The sequence below is a fragment of the Corticium candelabrum genome, chromosome 5 (assembly GCF_963422355.1).
Source record: "Corticium candelabrum chromosome 5, ooCorCand1.1, whole genome shotgun sequence".
Taxonomy (NCBI): Eukaryota; Metazoa; Porifera; class Homoscleromorpha; order Homosclerophorida; family Plakinidae; genus Corticium; species Corticium candelabrum.
Window position 1 is genome coordinate 6149052 of NC_085089.1, and position 24746 is coordinate 6173797.

General features: G+C 39.9%; 4 protein-coding genes and 1 long non-coding RNA gene across 5 annotated transcripts in view; 3 read left to right on the top strand and 2 right to left on the bottom strand.

Moving 5' to 3' along the window:
* Positions 1–7819, bottom strand: part of LOC134180634 (mismatch repair endonuclease PMS2-like) — a 10420-nt gene extending 2601 nt beyond the window's left edge. The window contains exons 1-20 of the mRNA XM_062647827.1: positions 7689–7819; positions 7258–7344; positions 5583–5685; positions 5413–5515; positions 5260–5340; positions 4796–4887; positions 4657–4735; positions 4312–4403; positions 4148–4247; positions 3993–4077; positions 2608–2687; positions 2384–2465; positions 2291–2328; positions 1847–1872; positions 1531–1574; positions 1342–1470; positions 1197–1267; positions 1054–1141; positions 142–241; positions 1–72 (exon numbers count right to left, since the gene is read on the bottom strand). The exon at positions 1–72 is cut by the window's left edge and continues 22 nt beyond it. Coding sequence (XP_062503811.1) covers positions 1–72; positions 142–241; positions 1054–1141; positions 1197–1267; positions 1342–1470; positions 1531–1574; positions 1847–1872; positions 2291–2328; positions 2384–2465; positions 2608–2687; positions 3993–4077; positions 4148–4247; positions 4312–4403; positions 4657–4735; positions 4796–4887; positions 5260–5340; positions 5413–5515; positions 5583–5685; positions 7258–7344; positions 7689–7815 — 1679 coding nt within the window. The 5' untranslated portion in view covers positions 7816–7819. The remainder of the gene's footprint in view (positions 73–141; positions 242–1053; positions 1142–1196; positions 1268–1341; positions 1471–1530; positions 1575–1846; positions 1873–2290; positions 2329–2383; positions 2466–2607; positions 2688–3992; positions 4078–4147; positions 4248–4311; positions 4404–4656; positions 4736–4795; positions 4888–5259; positions 5341–5412; positions 5516–5582; positions 5686–7257; positions 7345–7688) is intronic.
* A 23-nt stretch (positions 7820–7842) lies between these two features.
* LOC134180635 (P2X purinoceptor 4-like) lies at positions 7843–11904 on the top strand. Its single transcript, XM_062647828.1, has 13 exons — positions 7843–8016; positions 8804–8939; positions 9002–9073; positions 9167–9236; positions 9391–9478; positions 9541–9621; positions 9687–9834; positions 9894–9979; positions 10047–10091; positions 10637–10727; positions 10790–10855; positions 10967–11065; positions 11682–11904. The coding sequence occupies exons 1-13, from the start codon at positions 7871–7873 to the stop codon at positions 11775–11777; spliced, it is 1224 nt and encodes a 407-aa protein (XP_062503812.1). The 5' UTR covers positions 7843–7870; the 3' UTR covers positions 11778–11904.
* A 6094-nt stretch (positions 11905–17998) lies between these two features.
* On the bottom strand, positions 17999–19118 carry LOC134179951 (uncharacterized). The gene has a single exon (XM_062646995.1). The coding sequence runs from the start codon at positions 19068–19070 to the stop codon at positions 18075–18077; it is 996 nt and encodes a 331-aa protein (XP_062502979.1). The 5' UTR covers positions 19071–19118; the 3' UTR covers positions 17999–18074.
* Positions 19119–19181: 63 nt separating this feature from the next.
* LOC134179952 (uncharacterized) lies at positions 19182–20288 on the top strand. The gene is made up of 4 exons (XR_009969914.1): positions 19182–19360; positions 19413–19567; positions 19625–19966; positions 20030–20288. It is a non-coding gene; the product is annotated as an uncharacterized LOC134179952 (long non-coding RNA).
* Positions 20289–22258: 1970 nt separating this feature from the next.
* LOC134180636 (uncharacterized) lies at positions 22259–24583 on the top strand. Its single transcript, XM_062647829.1, has 8 exons — positions 22259–22277; positions 23246–23289; positions 23352–23410; positions 23470–23586; positions 23810–23896; positions 24131–24191; positions 24253–24339; positions 24391–24583. Exons 3-8 carry the CDS (start codon positions 23354–23356, stop codon positions 24432–24434), a joined length of 453 nt encoding a protein of 150 aa, XP_062503813.1. The 5' UTR covers positions 22259–22277; positions 23246–23289; positions 23352–23353; the 3' UTR covers positions 24435–24583.
* The last annotated feature ends 163 nt before the right edge of the window (positions 24584–24746 follow it).

Below are 24746 nucleotides of genomic sequence, written 5' to 3' on the forward strand. Positions count from 1 at the left end.
GAGCCTAGCTTGGCAATAATAAAGCCGAGATTAAACTGACCAATCACTTCTAATTTTTCAAATGACTCCTTCCTGTCAATAGATATTAACATATAAAGTTTAGCAATTATGCTTGTTCACGTGATGATAATAATAGGTAACCTGAATTCTCGTTGAAGTTCTCGTTCAGCCACGTGATTTGCATCAGATGAGATTCGTGCATGAAACTGACTTCCAGAGGAAGCACTTAATCCAGTTGTGGCTACAAAACAGAAAGAAAACCTCTAAACCAGCAAATCATCTATAAAGTACGCTTGCTAAACAATCATGCTGCATAAACACAAAGCAATTGAAATGGCAATAGTCTTCGTTTGGTGATCCTTTAGCATCAATCCAAGACTAGCAGATGTGCATAAACCAGTGTCAAACCTTACCACCAATTAAACTGAAGTAGAAAGATTAATAAGAGTTAGGTATAACCTTTAATTCTAACTAGTACTACAATGCAATTGCCAAACTAATGTAAAATTTAAAATCAAGTATCAGAAGTTACTTGCATTGAGAGTATCCTGGATGTGCACACATCTTCCCTTTGTGCATGCACCCACTAGATTGCACAAAACAATTTGAAAATTGCAAATGCCTTCAAAATAGAGTAGAAGACAAATAAATCCTGAAATATGTGGTAGGGAAAACTGTAATCTATGTTGCTGCTTTTTGTACCTCCAGGAATAGTACCTGCATGGCAGAGAATTTGTAGCCATAACCCAGCCTAACCCTAAATAGTAAATCCACAGCTATAGCCATACCATGAATTGTTGAAGAAAGTAGATATCCAGGGTTTGTACAAAACAATCTCTAGATTTGTTCACACCCGTACTTTGCACATAACATGTAAAACAAAAAGACTGACCCATACCACATGCTCAGTCTTTGCTTTACATACATGTACATGTCAACATGCTAACGTACCATTCCACAGGTATGTCTTAATTATGCCTACAAACTAATTGATTAAACAACATTTACGCTCAGCAAAATAACATCCAATTGTAGTAATAGTAAAAATCTGACCTGATTGCATGTTTAGACGTTTTCTGATCATTTCAGTACTGCACTTGACAGTAAGAGCTCTTCTGTCAGCAGCAGCACCACCCATAGTCTACAATTGAGATATTATGTAACAAACAACTTTATTGACCACAACAGCTAACTACCTCTACATCTAGAGTAGCTGACTCCATTTGAACCATAGACCCTCCTTCTTGAAGAGGAAGATGAACCTCGTCTGTCAACCATACAATCATATGATATCAATTCACAACAGCATTCATAAATCTTTCACTAAAATCAAAAACTGACTGCAATTAGAAATCAAAGAATCAATGATTTCAGATTCAGGAAAAGATGGATCCATAAATGGCTTTGCTGGTGAAACCAAACTCTTGTCTAGCCGCTGTTGGATTGCTCTTCTATCAAACTTTTTCACTTCTGTCTCATAAATTAATGACACCAGTTACATAAACCAAACGCTAACAATCAGTAGCTTACTTTTTGCTGGTGCACCACCCACAGTAAAATCTGCCAGAGACTTTCTACACTCGCAAATAGAAATGATATCAAATGTCAACACATATAATAAACATTCAAGTGTTAGCTTGCACAGGAGCTTTGACACACAAACAATGATAACATCACAAACACAAGTGCATCATTGTATAGATGCAAAACAGTGATATAACTGGTGCATGAAAACCTAGCTAATGGACAATCACATGTAAATCCCTCTGTATACATCAAAGCTGTAACTGCCACTTTCAGGGCATATTCAAGTACACAAATACAACAAAACACGACAATTTCATACCGTCTGTCTCTTGATGAAGAAAATTTCTGTAAAATAACAAAAAGAAAAGACATTGTAAACGTGAGCAACCATGACACAACCTTAAAGCTAAAACAAGTCTATTTATTGCATTTTACAAAAGTACAGCAAAGAATGGTTTCCAACTAACTCCACATTTAAATGGTAATGGCCAGTGGTCAGTTAGGCCCACAATCAACATACATCAATTAAAAGATTTTATTCAAATCGTTTGTTGATTGTTGTTACAAATTTCTCAGTGTTAGGTATGCAAACCATTCTTGGCATTTAAAGTTCCTTGAGTAAATCTACATGTATGTGTCACTGTGTAACATAATTTAGAGCTGCCCTAAACTGCAACTATTACATATCCTGCAAATGTAACTATTTAAAGCAATCAATTTCAAAACATCAGACACATGAAAGCAATACATCAATGATTTCCACCTTCCATAGAGTGTCCTTAGCCACAAGCTGTTCTTTACCTGCAGCCAACAACAAGAATGCATTGAATTAATTAATAACTCTGGCTTCTTCTACCTTCAGCTGGCTCTTGTTGACTGCTGACTTGTAGAGCAACAGCAGCGTGGTTGCTTTTATCAAATAGCTTTATCAGTGAATACTGTCACAATACACAAAATATTAATGTTTAATGTATTGCAATACCCCAAACATGATCTGCTAAACTTTAAAGATAAAGTACCCTTAGCTGCACAAGATCAACCATGCCATTTGTACGTACGTAAACAGTGCAATGCAAAAACCTTGACAAGTAGAAGAAGAAGTTTCTCTTGTTGAATGATAATTTCTCTTTTGTCTGGAGTAAGGTTGACGTCCACTCTCTCTAAAATAACATGAAAACTTCACTTGACTAAGAAATAGTTTGCTTATTGACTAACTAAGGAATACTGCATTTACTTCTGTAAGCAATACTAAACTGCTACCATACAAAAGAATAGACAAATGAACAAACAATAAACAAACAGACAGACATCCACACAAACAAATGAAAACTGATAAACAAACAACAAAAAGAAAACAGAGAGTGACTAATGAAAAAGCAGACAGACAAGAAACCTAACAGTCTTTCTAGACTGGTTAACAAAAGAACACAACAACAGACAGACAGACAGACAAACACATTGAAAGACAGGCACATAAACAAACAGACACGCAAACAGACAAGCAAACAGACAAGCAAACAGACACGCAAACAGACAGAGACAGACAGACGTGTAAATGCTTGATTTAAACGGAAAATGTATGTATTGCCAAACAAACAGACAGACAGACAGACAGACATTTCAGTTTTGATGCTTGTATTGGAACATCGTATGATCTTGATATTTCACTGGCTTAATTACCCTTGAAATCAAGACATAATTGAAAGAGCAGCAGAGCAAGATGATTTTACAGCAGAAGTCAGAGAATAATAGAAATAAAAGAAGTACAAGAACAAGATAATAGCAGCAGGAGGACACGCAAAAGCTATTCCCTTAGTACTGGAACACTTTGGGTGTTGGGGCTGGGAAGCTCACAAGTATCTCCATCAACTGTCTGAGAAATCAGTTGACGAATCTGGTAAGGAAAAACAGAGGCCAGTTCAAGAATTATTGAAGGTGATGCTTATCAGTTGCTCTGCAATCAAGTAATGCTAAAGTTCTGTCAAAGAAGATTAGCCGTCAAGTAAAGAACATTGACTGTATTAGAGATACTTATTCACTACAACTTTGTTTCCGATAATGTGACTTACGTAACTCAACCCATGGCTTGAGGACTCACTATTTAGCTGTGGTGCCTTTTACCGACATTCACTGTATGGTAGTATTAATGTTGAAATAAATGACAGACAGACAGACAGACAGACAGATAGAGCTTTTTAATGGTACTTGTTATTTGTGTATTGTAGTTGTGACACTTGTTGTTCATTAGCTGTTACTTTAGTTTCACCTGTATTAGCTTTGATGTACAAAAATATATGAAAATTTGACAGACAGACAGACAGAGAGACAGACAGACAGAGAGACAGACAGACAGACAGACAGACGGATAAACAACAGGCAGACAGACAGACAAATAGACAGACAGACGAGCAGAAGAACAAGTAGACATAAACAATATTACTACTACACAGACAAACAACTCATACCTCTTTCAGTCTCAATATCTAAAACAACAACAGGATACTGTTGTTTGTTGTACAAATGGTAAACGTCGTTCACTGTCTTTGACAGCTACATTAGCAAATGAAAACAAACGACTTTGCAATCAGCAAATTATGCAACAGAGTCAAAATTGCAAAACCTTTCCAAGGTCCACTGGCCTCTGATTCATGTAATAAAACTGCCTATCAGGACTAGCACGACCGGATCCTCGTTCACACTTGGAAATAAAACCAATCAATCTAAACAAAACAAATCCATGGGTTCACTGACACACAAAGTGAAACCATGTAAACAAGACAAAACCTAAATGGCCAAGCTGAAGGTACCAAACCCTTGTTCTCTGAAATGTCTATATCATGCTCTGAGCATTGCTCCATCGCTATTAAGTGTCCCATCTGCAAACAAAGACTGCATCACTTCTCGTGTGTGTGTGTACATCCAGTGCACTCACATTCGTGTGTGTGTGTGCGCGCGCGCGCATGTGTGTGTGTGTGTGTGTGTGTGTGTGTGTGTGTGTGTGTGTGTGTGTGTGTGTGTGTGTCTGTGTGTGTGTGTGTGTACAAATTTCTACAAGATATTGTTCATCAACTACAGATACATTGTAACATATAATAAACAAATGATTTCACAACAGCTAAATATTCAAACCTCTTTGGCTCCAAAAACACACGCAATGTTTTCTTTCATGCTCTGACTGGGACCATTTGACAATACAATTTGCTTCCCACTAACATGTCAACAGAAAAAAATGACAAGTACTGGCATCATCATTGTACACATTACTTACCCTTTGTGACTAGCTTGATGACTGCATGTGATCCTAACACCCACACTGATTAGACAGTAACCCTGAACAACTTGAATGAGCTTTCCATACTCCTGTGCACAAACAAACTATTTAAAATAGAAGCTCCAACCTCATATTGTGCATTGAAATCTTTGTTTAAGAAAACCAAAGAGTTAAGATTGCCTATCAAGTACTACTATATGTTTAATTAATTAAACTCTAAATAGTAACCACAAAGATATTTGCCACACGACAGGTTATAATGTTTAAATATTGTTTACCGATTATAAACCACTACTCACAGATAATTCAAGTAATGATTCAACTTTCCAGAAATCGGAAAAAAACTGATGTAGAAGCCATATCTTGCGTAAATAACACAAAAGTATGATAGCGGCAACAAATACAACACCTGGCGGTCAATATACAGTTGCTGCTATAACAACAAATCACTAGCATTTAACCTTTTTTAAATTCTTCATAAATTCTCGGTGACGTACCGGAAGAGAATAAAAAACATTTTCTAGTGTTACAGTCGTACCCACCTGCAAAAAACAGATATCAAATTGCATACTATCTGTCTGCAAGGTGTTTCACTGTCAAATAGTCATTCCTACCTCACGTGCCACACGGGTTTGTTCCACTATTTTACCTTCACTATCCATCACAATCTTAGTAGCATGCGACTGAGACTGATGTCTTGTCACAAGAGACAGACGGCTACAAGAAATACGTGTACATGTACAATGCTGCCAGGTATCAGATTAAGTCTAAGAATGGAAAATACCTGAGCGCACAAAGAGAGCTTAATGCTTCTCCTCGAAACCCTAAAGTTGTCACAGAACTCAAATCTGAAAATTCTTTTAACTTTGATGTTCCATGTCGCTTTGCTACAAAAGCATCAGAGTCAGTCATCACAGTCTTGTAAAAACAATGGTCTGACAACATACCAACAGACACACAATAGGCAAACAGACAAACAAATAAACAAACAAATAGGTAGACAAACAAATAGACAGATAGATTCCCATTACACAGACAAACAGACAAACAGACAGATGCAATGCTAGCATAGCGAGACATAAACAAAAAGACTAGCTAGCATCATTTGCAAGACATTGGTTTGTAGTATGACTCTCCTGAGTCACTAAATTTTCTGTTAGCTTATTCCCATGTACTATTTCAATTTATGAAATATATACTAGTTTTACGGAATCCATAGGTGCCTCGCATTGGTGAGTAACACGTCCAATGGAGTTTTCTGACCGTCTACTGAAACGCCACGTCCTAGCTAGATAATACATATTTGTTGAAACCCTGCTGTTGTCATGGAAGTAAAACGTACAAACTTCCTGCTAATTTAGATTACATATATAGGCCTGGTAGGTAGTCATCGTTTTGCGATCGTGATCAAGACAATTGAAATGTACAGTCTAGGTATGCACTCAGTTCCGTTGTAACGACAGTGCTATGGTATTTACTGACATAGAAATTGATATCGGCAAATCAACAGTGTTAGATACAGCACAGTGTAGTGTAGTAATTGATCATACTGTAGCACGGGACGTGTGAGAATAGTTGACTGTAGGTGGCATTCAACATCTGGAACTTCGTGAGGTTTTTTGTCGCCGTTTGGTCACTTGCACAAATCGTTCCTAAACTGATCTGTAGTCAGACACGGAAACAATTTTTTAAAGTAGGTCTTATCATGAAACATGGTTGTGGGGAAGAGCAATTTGAGGTCCACGTACCCACACACACACACACACACACACACACACACACACACACACACACACACACACACACACACACACACACACGCATGTATGCACGCACACATGCACACACACATGCACACGCGCACACACACACACACACACACACACACACACACACACACACACACACACACACACACACACACACACACACACACAGATGTATATATATATACCTATATATATATACCTATATATATAGTTCGACGGAGAGTCATATATAACCACACCCATTTCTATTGTGCAACCCAGATTAGAAGCCTCGCTATGCTCAGCAATTATTGAGACAGACAGACAAACAGACAGACAGACAGACAGACAGACAGACAGACAGACAGATTGTTTTATTGATTTTAAACTTTAAAAGATACAACAAGGAAATCTTCAAAAATAAACAAATCCACCTCACTCCATTACTCTGTTCATCAATTCAGACCTAATGGATTAAAAATTGAATAACACCATCTCTAAATTTGTCTACCTCTCCTTACCATGTGAGAGGCAAGATATTTTTCGTAAGATCACATGGACAGACAAACAAACAGACAGACAAACAGACAGACAAGCAGACAAACAGACAGATTATTGACAGACAGACAGACAGACAGACAATACAGAATAGGTAAAAGGAAAAGACGGAAGTTCTAGCTGCAACACTCCAGCAGCATCAAATTCACTTACTGAGCCCTTCAAAATTTGATGGTTCAACTCCACATCCGTTATCAGACACTTCAATAAGTTCCGATCCATACTGCTTCAGATCAATTTCTGCAAATTAAGACACAAACTCCAACTATTATGATAACTTTCTATGATTAATATCTGTTGACATTAATGATTAATATTAATTAAGTTAAAAGTTTTAGTGCAGCAATAAATTGCTAATAAATCACTGCACTAAATTTCAACTCAATTAATTAATCATTTAATTTCTGTACTAAAACTTTTAACATAATTAATTAATCATTGATATTTACTGATGACTCCAAAACTAAGATAAAGAGACTGATTGACTGAAAACAGAGAAGAGCTGAAGTGCGTAGATACAAAGTATAGAAAACCAGCGACACCCAACTTGATCAGACATACCAATTTCGACACGAAATCGTTACCTATTCTTGTTGCTCCAGCATCCAAGCTGTTCTCTATTAGTTCTTTGACTGCTGTCTGCAGACTGACAATAACCTGACTAGAACAGAGTCTGTGAACAGACGCGGCGTCCAGCGCTTTTAGCGCCATTTGCTTGACGAAGAAACTCCCGGATAATCAATTTGTATTTGGGCGTTTAGCTGCTATGGGTAATAGGTGCTTGGGCTGCGTTCAGGCAACGTCGTCGGCTGCGTTTGAGTACGACACCGTAAAGTTGGTTCACATCCGGAATCAGAAAATAGGATTCGTCTACAGACTCGTGCAACTCGCTATCGTTGGTTACATTCTGGGGTGAGAGACTATTGTAGCAATACGCTATGCAACACGTTGCCAACCACAGAAACTGACAATCCGAGTTTGTGAAGGTTGACCACGCCTCCTTTGTTTGTTTGTTGCGATTCTCGCGGAAAACTTGACAGTCACGCCGGATGATTGCGCCTGACGGCTGCATTTCTATTGGTTGCTTATCGCTCGTGTTGATTGGCAAGGGGTTTGTTCTATATGACTGCCCATTCAATCTGGCCGTAGAACTGCGTGCTTTGCAACGTTCTTGCCACAGTTTGTTTTATTGCTGAGGTTGTAATAGTGTGTAGCATAGGTGTAGAAAGTTTTCCAGGTTTGGAGGAAACATTTATACATGCAATCTTGTGCAGTGAGGCTGCATGGAAAAGTATTGGGGTCATGCATGTGTGTAGGAATTAAGGAGGAGTGACGAACTGATCAATTATGCATGCATGTTTGGAGTGTGTGAGTGCTACAGGAGTGGATGACTGGCTATTATATTGTGTCATCATAAATAGACCATATACCTTAAATATCTTTTTGATATGCACAGTGCATGGGTGTGCAAAGGTCTCTACTTGGTTGAGTAGGACACAACCTAATCTTGAAACCATGCATCTGCACAGGAATGCCAGTTAACTGTAAGAGACTAGCACACATATTGCAGTGCAAATGGTTCATTATGCAATGTGTGAGGCAAAGACATGGTAAAAATATTAAATAATATGTTAGTAACATGTTGGTTACTGCATGATATTGTATTTTGCTATTATGTTGTTTCCATTTACTTTTACAGTTACGTGATTGTTTATCAGAAGGGATACCAAGACACTGACCTTGTAGTTAGCTCAGTAACAACAAAAATGAAAGGAACAGCAATGGCAAGTGATGACCAGCTGTGGGATGTAGCTGACTATGTTGTACCTCCAGAAGTGAGCCAAAGCAGTTGCATTATATAGAAGAGATGCGCCTAAGAATCAGTTGTCGTTTCCAGGAAACAAATGCTGTATTTGTTACCACCAATGCTGTTATCACTTCTGATCAGACACAATCAATATGTGGAGAGGTAGCATTGCCACTACTACGCTACTACGGCTAGTGTAGTGCAGATCTATTGAGATATGGCCAGTAATGCGAATGCTGCTTTCTATTACTACAGGATATAGAGCTTGCACCCTGTCAGGTGGACAGTGATTGTCAGGAAAATGTTTATGTCAGAAATGGAAACGGTTTGTACTGTGTCTAGCTTGATTGCATTCACATAATTTTGTCTCGCTGTGTTCTGATTTTTTCATGCATCCTGACACTCTACAAGTTTACATGTTTATATGCCACAGCTATTGTAGACATCAAGAGTGGATGTAAACCGTTTTTTTCATACAGGCATCCAAACTGGTTTATGTAACATGACCACAAACTCTTGTGAAATTCGTGCTTGGTGTCCTGTGGAGAACGACACTTTACCAGATCCGTGTGACACAAGAATTACATCGACATTGTTTCGTATTGTTATATTGTTGTATGTTTGTACAGGCCACTGCTTGGAGATGCTCCCAAGAACTTCACACTCTTAATCAAGAATAGTATTGAGTTTCAGAAGTTTGATTTTACCAAGTATAGGATATATTTCTTTGTTCTTGCAAGTGGTCTGTTAAAAAGTTATTGTTGTGTATTGCTAGACGAAATATATTAGACAGAACTGATAAAAACTTCTTGGCGAGTTGCACCTATGACGACAACGACTCATTAAGACAGTTTTGTCCAATATTTGTGTTGGCACAAACTGTGGCTGATGCTAATGCTAACTGGAGCGATTTAGCACTGAATGTACATTTAAAAGCTTGCTTTTATATCTAACAGAAACTCCACAGACATTTCTTATTCAGGGAGGAGTCATGGGTATATTTATCGACTGGAACTGTGACCTTGACAAAGGATATTCAGACTGCGTACCAGACTATCATTTTAGAAGGTTGATGAAATTGGTACCAATGAACTAATGTTGAACAGTCATTGTATGTCATCATTTCTGTATGCAGGATGGACAAATCTGACAGTAAACTAGCTAAGGGATACAGCTTCAGGTACACTGTATGTTACTTGCTTTCGAATTAAGTTAATACCTTTGTGAACATTTACACATCTACAACTGCATTGTATTGGTTTATGATATAGCTGCTTCAGTAGACGTGCTTGCTGTGCGTAGTGCATAGTGTGTATGTTATGCACAAAGTGCAGCTGGATTTGGACAATCCATGGATTGCCCACTACATCCATGGATTGCCTGTACAAACCATGGATCAACACAATACGAACCATGCATACATATACCTAAGTAACCCTTAACTCTAACCCTGACCATATTTATGCTTTGCGCATAACATGCATATTATATAGCTAATACAGAACATGTTACATTGTATATTATAGCATATACGGAACACGGAGAGAGCATACATCAAGTTGTTAAGCATTTCAGCCACTTTGGTACGCATCCACACAAAATTCCAGTTACATTTTGTATCTCTTTATATAATCCAATCAAAACGTTTTGTGATCTCAAAATGCAACCGATAAACTACGTAACATGTTATTATTCTACTCTAAACAATTTTTGAATTTTGTTTAGATATCCGGTCTACTACATGAAAGATGATGTCCAGTATCGACGCTTGGTCAAAGCCTATGGAATTCGATTTGAAGTCATTGTGAGTGGCGAGGTCAGTGTGATCTGATAACATAGAACCAAATTATCATAAGTAATGCATACACTGATTCGCAGGCAGGAAAGTTCAGTATTGTTCCTCTCTTGCTAAATATCGGCTCTGGCATAGCGTTACTGTCAATTGTAAGTTGCCGTGCTATTTGTAATATTGAGTGCTATGTATACTTGACATATTGTTTGTAGTATGTATATGTCACTGATTTCACCATGCAGCTAGCAGATCTTTGTGTCTAGGCAACAGTCATTTGTGATTTGATGGTGATGTATATTGTTAAGAAACGTCAGTATTACAAAGAGAACAAATACCAGCTAATAGAAGACGAGGAGTCTTTGGTGAGCATTTAAATCAATTCAATGCCATGCATGCAGCATAATTTGTTCTGCCTTTCAAATAGATATGTAGACAGTGAGTTTTAGTGTAGCTTCTGATCTTGATTTGAAATTAAGACAGTGGTGTGTGTGTGTGTGTGTGTGTGTGTGTGTGTGTGTGTGTGTGTGTGTGTGTGTGTGTGTGTGTGTGTGTGTGTCTGTGTCTGTGTGTCTGTGTCTGTGTCTGTGTGTCTGTGTGTGTGTGTGTGTGTGTGCGTGCAAGGAAACTGCACTATGGATGCTATAGAAAGACCACGCATATAAGTATATAATGTACAATCTTTGATGATTTTTCTTATCCACATGGCTTCTATCACCTCTCTTGTAAACATTTTTTAATAGTAAGTTTTCAGCATGTTTTGACGGTCACACTTTGTGATGTTGTCAGCTAATACCAGCAAACAGTATTTATCTGCTACAGTTCTGTTTGTAATTAGTCATTTACAGTGGATTGTTTCTCTTATACCAACGTGTAACAAGATACTATTACAGTATATACATAACAATGATCTGAATGCTTATACGTGTATATCCTATTTATTTGATGACATAATATTTGTTTATTCTACGTCATTCACAGTTTCCACTGGATGTTCATGATGGCGATCACATTGAAAGTCAGGACTCAGAAAAGAAACAACTGAATGCAGCAAACTCCAGCCACTACAGCAATTGACATTGTTGTCCTCATATCCATGCATCCTTGCTTAGAAGTGTAGAATACACTTTACAAAAGTGATTGGCTACAGTGACTTCTTTTCTTTTGTCGATGAGATTTAGGTAATAAATTAGGTGCTTTTCTACTTGTGAGCAGTCAGTTGAATATACTAGAGCTTGGAAGTTAAACACATGATATCTACCTACCGTTTTATTTTTTGATATACCTACAGACTGTAAAACCTGCTTTTAATAAGTATGTCACGTATACTCCGCAATTACAGTTAATTGCCATGAAAGGACACATCAATTGCACACAAGAACGTGTAGAGTAAACGTCACTCTGTCATGCAGTATAGAACTGTGCATGCAACAAGTTATAAAAAAAGCAAAATGCTGAGCTCTCAAAAAAATTGAGTCCATTAATTAATTAATTAAGTGTACACATGCTAAGCTAAACGACGCTCTGCCAAACAAAGTGAGAGTCAGATGTGTATGCAGTATGCAGCGCCAGCTTTTCTATGTCACTGTATATATGTGTTCATAGTTACTAAAGTCTGACAAGTGATCATGATACTAAAAGTACAGTACACCAAAGACTTCATTGATAAGTAAGTTAAATGCTACGCGTACATCCTGTACACACTAGGTACGTACAGTAGACATGTTTGCACTAACTTTTAATCAATTAACTATCTTGTGTTAGCAATTACTATAGTAACATGCACATCTTTTGTCAAAGTTCTTTTGTGAACAGGGTCCATGCATTCTCTATCTAGCCGATATGTTCTCCCCAGGAGAAAGTCTCGCGGTAACTTCACTGCGGGATTTCGAAGCGGATTCATCGCGATTTCGCGCCAAGTTACAGCAATTGCGCGGCATGTCGCAGTGAATTCGACGCGAATCACCACGTTGCGGTATTTCAACCATTTTTCGCGGCATTTCGAGGCGGCAACTCGCGCCAATTCGCGGGGAGACTTTCTCCTGGGTCAACAACAAGTTTGAATTTCCCTACCTGCATGGCCTTCGCCTTGTTGGCGATCGAAACCTTGTTGTCAAACTGATAGCTAGCTATAGGACTAATTTCATTTTGTCTGAATCCAAAAAATTAGGCCTGACCAGTCTCGCCGCACTTTCGTCACTAAAATTACCCTGTTCACTACGGGTTCGTCGCCTACAACTCTGTACAGTAGGACCGTGTAAACTTAATACTCTCGCGCAAGCTCTAGATCAGAGGTGCTGCAGATAAACGGCACGCGTTCAATGTACACGCAGGGCCGTTGGAGCACAGATGTTGGGTTGGCCAGGCTTTGCGTGGCTCCGCCCTGCTGCCCACAGTAATTCTAGACGTAAAAGCGCTGGAACACAATTCCAGCAAAACCTCGTGTGATTCACGTGCTTCTAGTTCAGAAACTGCACGGATGAGCCTGGTTTGCGAAGCTTCATACAAACAATTTCGTCGTGTCATAGATCCAATACAGAGATCCCCAGTCCTCGTCATTCCCCGCGGCCGGATTGACCTTGTGCAAAGGATGACTCACCGGGCACCGTACACGTGCCACGAGTCTACGTTCGATTCTACGCGCGTCAAACAAAGTCACAAGCATAGCGGCAATTTGGTACAGCTCGTCTAGCTAGGGAAGCTGATGGTCTGTCAGGAAAGTGAATGCATGCACACGTGTACAAGTGTAAATTATAGAGTAGACCCTGGCCGTTGAAGGCCAGCTTAGATTACTTACGCTGGCTTTCCATCATGCTGTTCGGGCTGTGGCACAATCAGCGATAGACACCGGCGTAGGGAGCGGGGGGAGAGAAAGCGCGCGGGGAGAGAAAGCGCGCGGGGAGAGAAAGCGCGCGGGGAGAGAGAAAGCGCGCGGGGAGAGAGAAAGCGCGCGGGGAGAGAAAGCGCGCGGGGAGAAAGCGCGCGGGGGAGAAAGCGCGCGGGGGAGAAAGCGCGAGATGCGTAGGAGTCACATGACCGAAAACGAAGTTGCCACCGTAAAGGCGGAAGATTGGCAGATTATTCAGGGGCGGCGGAGCCGGGGGGGCTGGGGGGGCTAGAGCCCCCCAACTTTATCAACTTTATGCTGTAGAATTTCTGCTTTCTGTAATGTTTACCCTTTCAGCCCCCTCAACTTTCAACTCGCTCCGCCGCCCCTGTTATTGATTAATTGGATAGAGTCACGTGAGGGTATAGTATGCATAATGTGTCCCTTTTTTAATAGTAGGCCAATCTTCGCCTTTAGGGTAGCAACTTCGTTTCCAGTCATGTGACCCTATGCATAATCGCGCGCGTTACTCCTCCACGTTAGCCTGATTCACAATATGACGCCGACGCTCAGCAAAGCGTCAAACTTCAAAGAAACCGCCTCGACGTCGGCGTCATCCTTTGATGTTACCGCCGACGTCGACGCTGGTATAGAATTCATTTCTAGTATTGACGTCGACGTCAATATTGTGAACCAGGCCTAAGGCGAAGATGGCCTAGCGTCGAAGCTAAGCATCTTCCTACGCCACTGGCAAAGAAGTTGTTGCGCCTTCACATTCCATGCTCAGTAGTACACATCATGACGTGCCGGTGGCCAGACGTCGCCCTGTGTGGTACAGTGTTACTGTCCCTAGACTGAACGCGTCCAGTGACTGCAGTTCTGCGTTCACACTAGCCTCTAACCTAGGCAATTGCGCCCTTTCAGAGGTCCAGTGAAAGAGTCTACAGTAGAAATCAAGCTGAGGATATGTGCACTCGCAGTCAGTGCAATTCAATTTTGAATACACTAGCCATCGTCCCACTCGTTGTATGTAAAAATGTATCTTTGATATGCAAAAGTTTCCTATGTCGAAAGAGCCTACATCTATACTTTTAGAGACAACGTATTAGAGGAAAATGAGAGGCGAAGGCGGCCTTGGGTGTAATTACGCGGAGATCATCAAAAGACAGCGGAAATATTGCAGATTGACAAGGAGATAGAGTTCGACCTATAGACAGTAATTTACATTGTTCAGAAATTATCGGCTCCTGGGGCGCCGTCTTTAGTGGAACAATATATCAGTTCTACTTCACTAAACAAGGGGTCCTCATAAATAGCGTAGGAATGTGACTAATATAGATAGTGAAAGTATGTAGTGACTATCATGCACAATACACTCTACATAGTGAGCAACAAGACATAATCATTCGTAAAGTACATACTGCATCAGAATCATGCATCATCGCGTCGTCTAGACAGAGCGTGGTTCGAATGATTCCGCCATCACATCTATGCAAATTCGGTACTGTGTACCTCTAATTTGTCTAGACTGATATGACGCAGTGGTGGTCATAACTCTGTAATTGGAACGTCACTGCATGGTTGAGGAGATAATGCCAAGCATGTCTCTTTTTTGTTTCTTTTAGTCTAGAAACCACCTCTACAAAAATAAAATGGGAGGTCGTGCAGTTTTGATACACTATAATATGTATGCACTCTAGAAGACAACAGACGGCGGAACTAAAGCGGGTTTATCTATTATTAAATCTAAGCACGTAATTCTAGAAACTCCCACTTAAATAGCTGATTTTGCCACTTACCCAAAGCGAATTCAAAGCCTAGACTGCCTTAGTTCAATTGCTTTTACGATGGCAGACGTCGAACTATCCGAATCGCAGTCTCTGTCAGGTGTGGTACCAAGAAAAAAGGAGAAACTGCAGAACACAGTGTTTGGGAAGGTGTGCTTGTTTCTGTTACTTTTGAATTTGAGGCACTAGTAGGACTGTGTCCGCACTAGATCTGCTCTAAACTAGTTTAGGATAAAACTTGTCTAGAAACCTGTCTAGTCGCACTTGGCTTTTTCACGTGTCTAGATAAATATTACAATGGACATACTGGCAAACTGTTGTGTCCTACGTTGTAGCAACTCTTTTGTTCCTTGGGCTGCCCGAGGCGCTTTCCTTCCAGAATGTCTCCCAGCTAGAAGCGTAAATTAGATCACTTGCAGCAGCCATCGTTAGTAGCGAGCACGTGCAGCTAACAACTTGCACTAAACTAAAAAGTCAACCGAAAGTTGTATAGTGTTAGCTGCCAACTAAACATGTTAGTGCAGACACGCTAAGTTTTAAACATGCTTATTAAATCTAAACAACTCATGTCCTAGTGCGGACACGCTCTTAGCAATTAATTAATTAATTCAATGTTTTATAGACTAAGAGGCTTCAAGCCTTAGCCAAAAAAGAATTGGCTTTCATATTGGCGTCTAGTGTCGTCATTTTACTAGTCGATGGCGTAACAATTTGCAAGATTATAGAAACTGCTGAGGGCATCTCACCTACTGAAACTCACCATCCACAAGAAGAAAGGGATCGAGATTTGTTCTTTGCTCTAATTTTGTTGGTCAACTCTGGTAATTACTAATTGAATTCGTAATTCGTATCTTTACTTAAATAACTTAGATGATCTAGCTGCACGGCTTATACTATAGTAAATAATGACAATTAGTAAAGTACGACTGAAGACTGAGAATCTAGGAAAGGTTAGTCTAGCGTAGCCAGCTCCTCGACTGGTCTGGTAGATTGCCATTAATAAAAAGAGTTAATTTAACTAGAGTTGTCTCTTGTCTCACTTCTCTGCATCCCGGAGACTTAATTTGTTTGGGCATTGCAGGCGTTAATTGTAGCAGCAAGTGTTCTCATTCTAATGCTAAACCTACTGTATATAGCTGCATGCCGTAAAATTTCATCAGGACATTGCAGCTTGAAGCTTTCACCGATGACTTTGCGTGATGGCGTTTTCTAGTCTAGAGGGCACCAATATTAGGCTCGAGTGTCCAGCCGGTCATCTCCCCCACGGCGGAAAAATTTCTCCGCCGCGAGGGGAGATGACCGGCTGGACTCTCGAGCCTACATCAATGTCGGCAGCATTATTATTAATTAATTAAGTTTACTTAATTAGCTCTAATCCGACTACATGAAATTTCTCTCGACTGAAGGTTTGCTCTGGAATATGGTCCGACTGCCTTCTTTTTAGCCTCAAACGCAGAATTCACTAGTCTCGCGTAGCTACGTTTCCCGGCCGGGATGTTGAGGGTGAGGGTTAGGTCTGCATGGCTACTCAAATCGATCGAAAGGAAATCTAGACAGACCGTTCCCGGCACGTTTACGACAAAAGTAATCGGCATCTAGATAGATATCGCAAATCGGAGTTAGAACTTCAGATCGGCTCGAAGAGTCGTAATCTAGAGTCTTAGATCGAACTCTCCAATATCGGACACTGCATGCATGGCGTATACGGAAATCAACCAGACGAAGATTTCTCACGAAGTGGAAGCCTAGACTCAGCTTGATCACTTGGGGTATTGCTGTTCACGGCGACAAAATAGAACTTCACTGTCTGCACCTTGAAATAATAGGTACATGTCTCTTCTACTCGCAGTGCATGCTAACAACAGATTGGCAACGTTAACTTTGCACGTTGCTCTTCTTCAAGAAGCTTCAGGAAACTGAAGAAAAGGGGCGGGTCTTGTTTTGTAGTATCGGACACCCGATTTGCTTGATGCGTGCAATATAGGCGAGGACTGTGAAGAATTGTGTTAGTGCTGACTTTGACTCGTTTCTGTATCAAACAAAAAAGTATTTGGAGAGAAAATCAGATCTTGAAATGACTCCTATGATACATGGATGCTCAATATAGACTCGAAATAGACAACTACGATCGCAAGAAGCCGTCTAGTGTATGACGCGGCGGTAGGGTCTGGCTACGCGAGGCTATATATGGTGTCAGAGCCATATATATATAGAGTTGCGACAACCCGTATTAAGGGCGCCATTTTGTTTCCATGCGCGCTACGTAAAAAATCTGTCTAAAATCATACTAGGCTACTGCTGTTTCTACATTAAAGTGAGTTTTACGTTGCTACTTGTTGCAACTATTGGACTATGATTTACTTCTTCAGAAGCTCGATTTGTGTCGTTTCCTGATCATCGTGGTTTCGGGTGAGAGCGCTACCGAAATACAGAGATTCCAAATGAACCGTTTGCAAGATTTCAGTTGTTTCTGTCAATGTTTGCACTGCAGGAGAGACGTTGTATTGTTCAAACAACCGATCTGAACAGTTCTGACGCTCTTCAAGGAAAACCTCGCGCTTTGGCCTCGGAATTCCAACATTTATAGCCTTTCTTTCTGCAATGAATGGTATAAATAAAACGATGGCTCATCATCAGAAGCTCAAGTTACAAAAGGTATAAATGTGATGCTTAATCACATGTTACACAAGCACACATGTATACTCATGCACACATTTGTTGACTGGCTAGAGTTGTGTTTCCATACAAGGGCATTCATTTTCATTTCAATTTTTTAACTAATTTTCTCATTGTCATGCTCTTGCTTCCTAGTTCACCTTGACTCTGATTCTTTTCTTTCTCTAACTCCTGTTTTCTTTTACGTTTCATCTGCTTGCATAGAATGTGTAAGCGAACAGTCAAGTACTTTGATAGTAGCTTCTGCTTGATATTATGACAATTGAGGAACAAATCATGTACTGTTATTTCTTCAGCCTTGTCCAACAATATTCTTTTCACATTTTTTGATGTCATCAACACTGATTCATCGAAGTTCCTTAGCATGACTTCTACTTTGAGCATCATAGAGAATGCTTTCTCTGATACCTGAGTAAGGCATCCTTGCTTATACTCTTTTAGAATAGTGAACATTGCTGAGTCTTGATCACTTAGATCACAGCTGGTCACTTCCACAAAACAACCTGTGCAGATTTCTTCATTTTTCTTTATGCTGTGTAGACAGTATCCTACAAGGTAATATAAGCTGTTCAACTCAGCCTTCTGAATGTCATCTATGCAATTTGCTTCTGATATTTCCACTTCAAAATCTTTCAGATCCAGTTCAGTACTTGGTAGCTTCAATGGCTGGTCAAGAAAGTCAATTGCTATGTCTCTATCATCTTCTTGGTAGTTTCCTTGATATGCATGAGGTTGTTTCAGGAACTGTGCAATGCAAATGACTTTTAATGCGTATTTAAATGCCAGTGGTGAAGGAATAGGATTTTTTAGCCTGACTAAACTAAAAAGATTTTCAAGGCAATCTTGAGTAAGACGACTTGTCAAAAGGAACTTGCATCCCATTGAAAGCAACTCCTCTTGGATACCAAGAACACTGTTTGTAGACATTATAATCCCTGCTTGCACGGGTTTCCAGTCATTTTTATCTCCAATTTTCATGCTCTGTACTAAGTTGATAATAGACGTAAGAAATATTAGAGCTTCTTCATATTTATCACAATTCAATCTGCTTAGTGCAACTGCAGGGTACCTGCTTGTCATGAAATCAAACCATCGGTTAAACACATCCAGAAACCAAGCAGTAGAAAGATATTCATTTCCTCGGCCTTCTTCTTTCACAAGGTATTGAAGTCCAGAGCTCACCGACTTACTAAACAGATGCAGTGCATGTGATACTTTCATTTTCTCAAAATGTGATGGAGAAATAGTGGCGTTAGTTAGCTTTGGTGCTAATTTTAAATCATGATGGTTCTCAAACTCTACTAGATCTTTTACAGGTGTAATGGACACAAAACTACAGTTCAAGTTGTTTGCTTTAACAACATCATCAGGTAGAGTGATGACTTTGCCACTAACCAAAGCTGCCTTAAGATTCTTTATTAGGTGAGGAACATCAGCGAGAAAATATAACCATTTGGTTGGACTTTGAGGATGTACTACTTTGCTAACAGTATTGCAGTGTCTTCCAGTCATGAGGCCAAAGCTTCTCCACAGTGCTCGGTTTGCAGATCCCATGTCACTAGTCACAGCTATGACATGTAAGCCTATCTTTGCAGCACATTCAATAATTTCCAGCACAATTGGTTTCATTACAGTTCCGTCAGTGGAGTTTCCTGTGAAATGGTATGCTACTGTCTGTTTCCACCGTGATGACAGTCCTCCCAACATAAACACAAGAGCATGAGTGGCACTACCACAATGACCAGGCAAAGTCACATTCCCAAGCAATTGTCCACTACTTGCATCATACTCAATACTAGGTGTAATGGACATTTCATCTAATGTGAGACAGCAGACTCTTTCCTCTTCACACAAATTATTTACCTTCACTGCTAAGTATTCAAAAACTTGGCTGAGTATGCCGGGCTCAAATAGAACTGTTTCCATCCGTCGTTGAAGAGTTCGAAGAGATGGTAAAGGGTACTGCTGTTTTAAAAGTAAGTTATATCCTGTGGCTCCACATGCAAATCGAAGTTGTAAGGCTTTTTTCACTGTGGCAGATGACCACCGAATTCCTCGCATTCCTCGGGACAATGCTAGCAGCTGATCTTCAGCAAACAGTTTTTTAATCTTTGATTCCTGACTTGCCATTTGCTTAGCAAGTGCATTATTTCTTCTTGTAATTTTGTGCAGTTTGGCTCTTGAAACTTGTAATTTGGCTTTCAATTTTACGACTTCTCTAGCTGTTGTAGAGGAATCAATTGAAAGGGTATTAGATTCATCCACATCTATATCTAGATCTGCCACACTGGTTTCATATGCTACAGAGTCATGTTGAGTTGCTTCATCATCGTTGGAATTATGTTCAGCTGTACATTAATCAATTGAGATAGATTAGTTAACTTGCATTAATTGTACTTGGTTTTTCATAGTAGTAATTTAAACAATTGAAAAATGAAAACAATCCCAAGATTGAAGAAACTTCTACTAAACTTTGAAATTATGTCTACATGTGTGCCTGTTGTCATTACTGCGTGTGTGTGTGTTCTATCATGTGTAATTTGCAGTTTTCTTTGTGGTTTTATAAATATAGTACAGTTGATTGAGATGTTATTAATTAAGTGAAGAACAATTCATGCACTGATATAAACGTGTGAACTGTTGCATAGTGACTTACATTTTGAAAATGGTTCTGGTGAAACACCACTGATTGAGTACATGTGGTCTCTCAAGACCAGATTCACTTGCTTGGAAATGTCCACTGGATGTCTTGCTAATGGCGATTTTCTAATACGTTGACGTCGTTCCTTGTGAGGAAATATGGTTGGAACAGCGTTCCACTTAAGTTTTCTTTTTCCATCAGCCCTTCTGCACTCAAATTGTGATTCATCAAAGTGTGCCTTCAAAATGATGAAAATTCCATGTACTTCTGCAGGAGACTATCATCATTATTAAAAAAATGTGCACAAGTGGACCAACTTAGCATGTAGCTGCCAGACATACCATCTAGGCAGTCTACAAATAATATCTATATTAATTAGTTCAAGATCTGAGTCTACTAGAACCAAATCCGCTTTGGCTGACATCACAACGCGTATCTACTGTACCGTAGTGCGTGAGAAACACGATAAACGCTACGGTATTTATGTACCTCGCACAGGAGCGCATATGGCGATGCTATCCAGTTCTTGCGACTTACTCTAGCCTCCCAAACTTTTCTTCTGGCACGATCCTTAGGGAACCGAAACATTTTGAATCCATTTTCTGATCTATTACTACAGTTCCAAGCGCAGCAGTTAACCATAGTCTCGCTAGTGGGTCGAAACGCGCCTAAACGCGCCTAATGCCGGATACTGTCTACACACGACTGGAAACAAAATGGCGCCCATGCAATCACGTGATCACAAATTCCATAACGCCCATGTCGCAACTCTCTCTATATATGGCTCTGTATGGTGTGTGTGTGTGTATATGTATGTATGTATGTATGTATATATATATATATATATATATATATATATATATATATATATTAGACACTAAAGAGAGTCATCACTGTTATCAGTGGACATGCCATCATATATATATATATATATATATATATATATATATATATATATATATATATATATATATATATATATATATATAGGGTCAGTGACGATGTTCAGGACGTGCTAGATGAGGAAGGGCTATAAACGTTCTCAGTTTAGCACCTGTAGATTCATTCATTTGTTTGCAAACGGCCATTAGCTCATTCTTTCGATACAGAGACGATCGAGTCAACTGGCTCTTCATGCTCGTCGGGCATTTACAAAACGTCTGCAGTCAGCATTAACACAATTCTTCACGGTTCTCGCCTATATTACTCTCGCATCAAGCGGGTGTGTCCATTAATTAATTAACACGACCTAACATAGAACAAGACCCGCCCCACTTCTTCAGCTTAGCTTTCTGAAGAGCAACGTGCAAAGCTGCCGATCTGTTGTTATCACTGGGAGTAGAAGAGACGTGTACCTATTATTTCAAGGTGCAGACAGTGGACTGTAGTGCCGTCGAAAGCCCAAATCGGCGGCTGTCCGATATTCAATGGGCGTGTCCGATACAGGAAAAGCAGCGAAAGTTCTATTTTGTCACCGTGAACAGCAACACGCCAAGTGATCAAGCTGAATCTAGCACGTCGTGTTACCGTGTGACTACTCTCTACATTCCTGCAAAAAATCTTCCTCTGGTTTTCGTACGCCAGTGTCCGGAGTGTCTGCTAATTGATCTACGACTCTACATATCAAAGTGGAAGTTGATACGAAGGTACACCTACCTCGCAGTGAAGGTGAATGTTCAGGTGTTGTCTCCAATCCAGCGATTTGATGTAGAAAGTCGCGTCTACGCTAATCGAACTTTCCCAATACAAACGGCTAGTCCTCCAGTGACGTCATACCTCGCGTGCACTCTTGGCGTCTAGATCTTTCGAGATGCGATTTCTCCTTTACGGAGTCGCTTTGGCTGACGACTAGGGTACCATTGAACTTCTCGAAAGCAAGGCTATTTTTCAAGAGCACCTTGTATTTGCGTGCGAGTTCCCAAAGATGCTGGTATCTAGGTCTGACAAACCTAGAGTAGACACACGTACCAAACTGACAGACTGCAAGTTTCAGAGTAGTGTTCCAGCCATATGATAATATACTAATAGTTCAAACAAAGAGCAAGACATAAGCTGCCACCACCGTTCTAGAGGCCTAGGATTGTTGGAAGACAAAAAAATGTCAAACAAGTTCTTCGTGAGATATGAGTTAATTAAGTAAACCTACAAGACTATACTTATTGGTAACAAGCATAAGGATAAACGTGTAACTTAACAGGTAGATATACTCAATAAGATATAAATCAACAAACATACCTAGCTGTTTTATGCAATTGCAAAAGTGATTCAAGAGTTATACACAGGCAAACCAATCAATCAATTATTGTATATAATTAAATTAGAGGATTGTTTTAGTATTCGTTGTGTACTATACTTGGCATGGAGTCCTCAGAGAAAGGACATTCGAACTGTGGATATCCATAGCTGCAGTGATCATCCTAGGATGTTATATAGTCTGGAATTTCACCGTTACAACACACAGAGCCATAAAAATTGTGCGTAATTCGATCTATTAGAAGTGTGTAGGAGTGATAAACATATAATATCATAATGATTTATAGATAAGACTATGCGTGTTTGGAGTTGGAGCTATTCCCGCTGTCTGTCTTGGGTATGTGGTAATAAAAAACTTTAGGTGGTTGGAGGCTCGAATTGTTGGAGCAGACCAAGATTTCCAGGGTTAATCCATTGTTGGTTTGACTACAAGCAATTGTTGCAGTTATTGTTTCTTATTATTGCAGAAATGTTCCGATCATACAGTCGATGTACCACACTCATCCTGTTTGACTTACAAATTGGTGTACACCAGTCTCGTTAAAACGTAATGGTCACGAGGAATTCATCGTTTTGCATTTTTAGATTAGCCTCCTCGTATTTGTCTATCATCCACGACTAAATGCACTTTTGGCTGAAAAGATTGGTGTACCTTTTCTCGTGGCTGTGACTGTCGGCATGGCAATTATCCTGTTGATTGGAGTAAGTTGAAATGCATTGACATTTTGTTGTGTCATAGATATGACCGTGGGCGCTGCCACTAATTATTTGGTACATGCACAGTGCATGTGACATTTTAGTAACTTTCAATGATATATTAACAATCAATGTTTTAGTTTTAATTAAACTGGTAGTGGCAGAACATTTGGTAACAACTGTATATTCATGGAAATAAATACTTCATCCAACTTTGTTTGATCTTCAGATAGACCGTGAAAAAAAGTGTTGCATTTACCTTTGGAGTGGCTTCGTTTTTCTGGAGCCAATTTACATAGGCTTGAAGTGTGTTCATGTAAGTCAATACACTCACTCGCTAAACGTGTGTGTGTGTGTGTGTGTGTGTGTGTGTGTGTGTGTGTGTGCGCGCGTGTGTGTGTGCGTGTGTGTGCGTGTGTGTGTGCGTGCGTGCGTGCGTGCGTGTGCGTGCGTGTGTGTGTGTGTGTGTGTGTGTGTGTGTGTGTGTGTGTGTGTGTGTGTGTGTGTGTGTGTGTGTGTGTGTGTGTGTATTGTATGTATGTTATTGCAGTTGGGCTTGCAATGGGACGCAGGCATTGATCAGATGTCAGCTGGTGTTGTCTTCGCTATTGGTAAGAGTAATTGCAAAAAACGAACATAGTGTAGCAGATCAACATCACATGTCTCTTGTAGCTGCAATAGCAATTGTAGTTCGAGGACTTCTGGCTTACTACGTTGATTGCTGCTACAAAAATTTTGATCGCGGACTAAAAGAACGAGGTGATACTTATTAGTGCTTAACGGAATTTATTTACAATTTTGTCTGTTTAGGTTATACACCCTGGTCTACGTGTTTCTGCGCCATTTATGTTTAGTGGTCTGAATTACACAATGCTGAATTTGAGCTCCTAGCGCTCGCATGCTACTTGTCTATCTAATGTTTGCGGTTCTGCTTGCGTTGTGCACGTTTTCTAGATTACCACCATGATATCAATCCTCCACAAATTTTGTGACAGCACCTCCAGCTAAAGGAAATAGCGTCTAAATTCGTAATTCTTCGCGACAATCTGAACGTGCATGCGCAACCCTTGCTTTAGTTCATGTCTTAACTAAACGCTTGCCCTGATGTTGAGTTTGTATATATTAAGCTGTGTTTACACCGTCGCTTCCACAGCTATGAGCCTTCT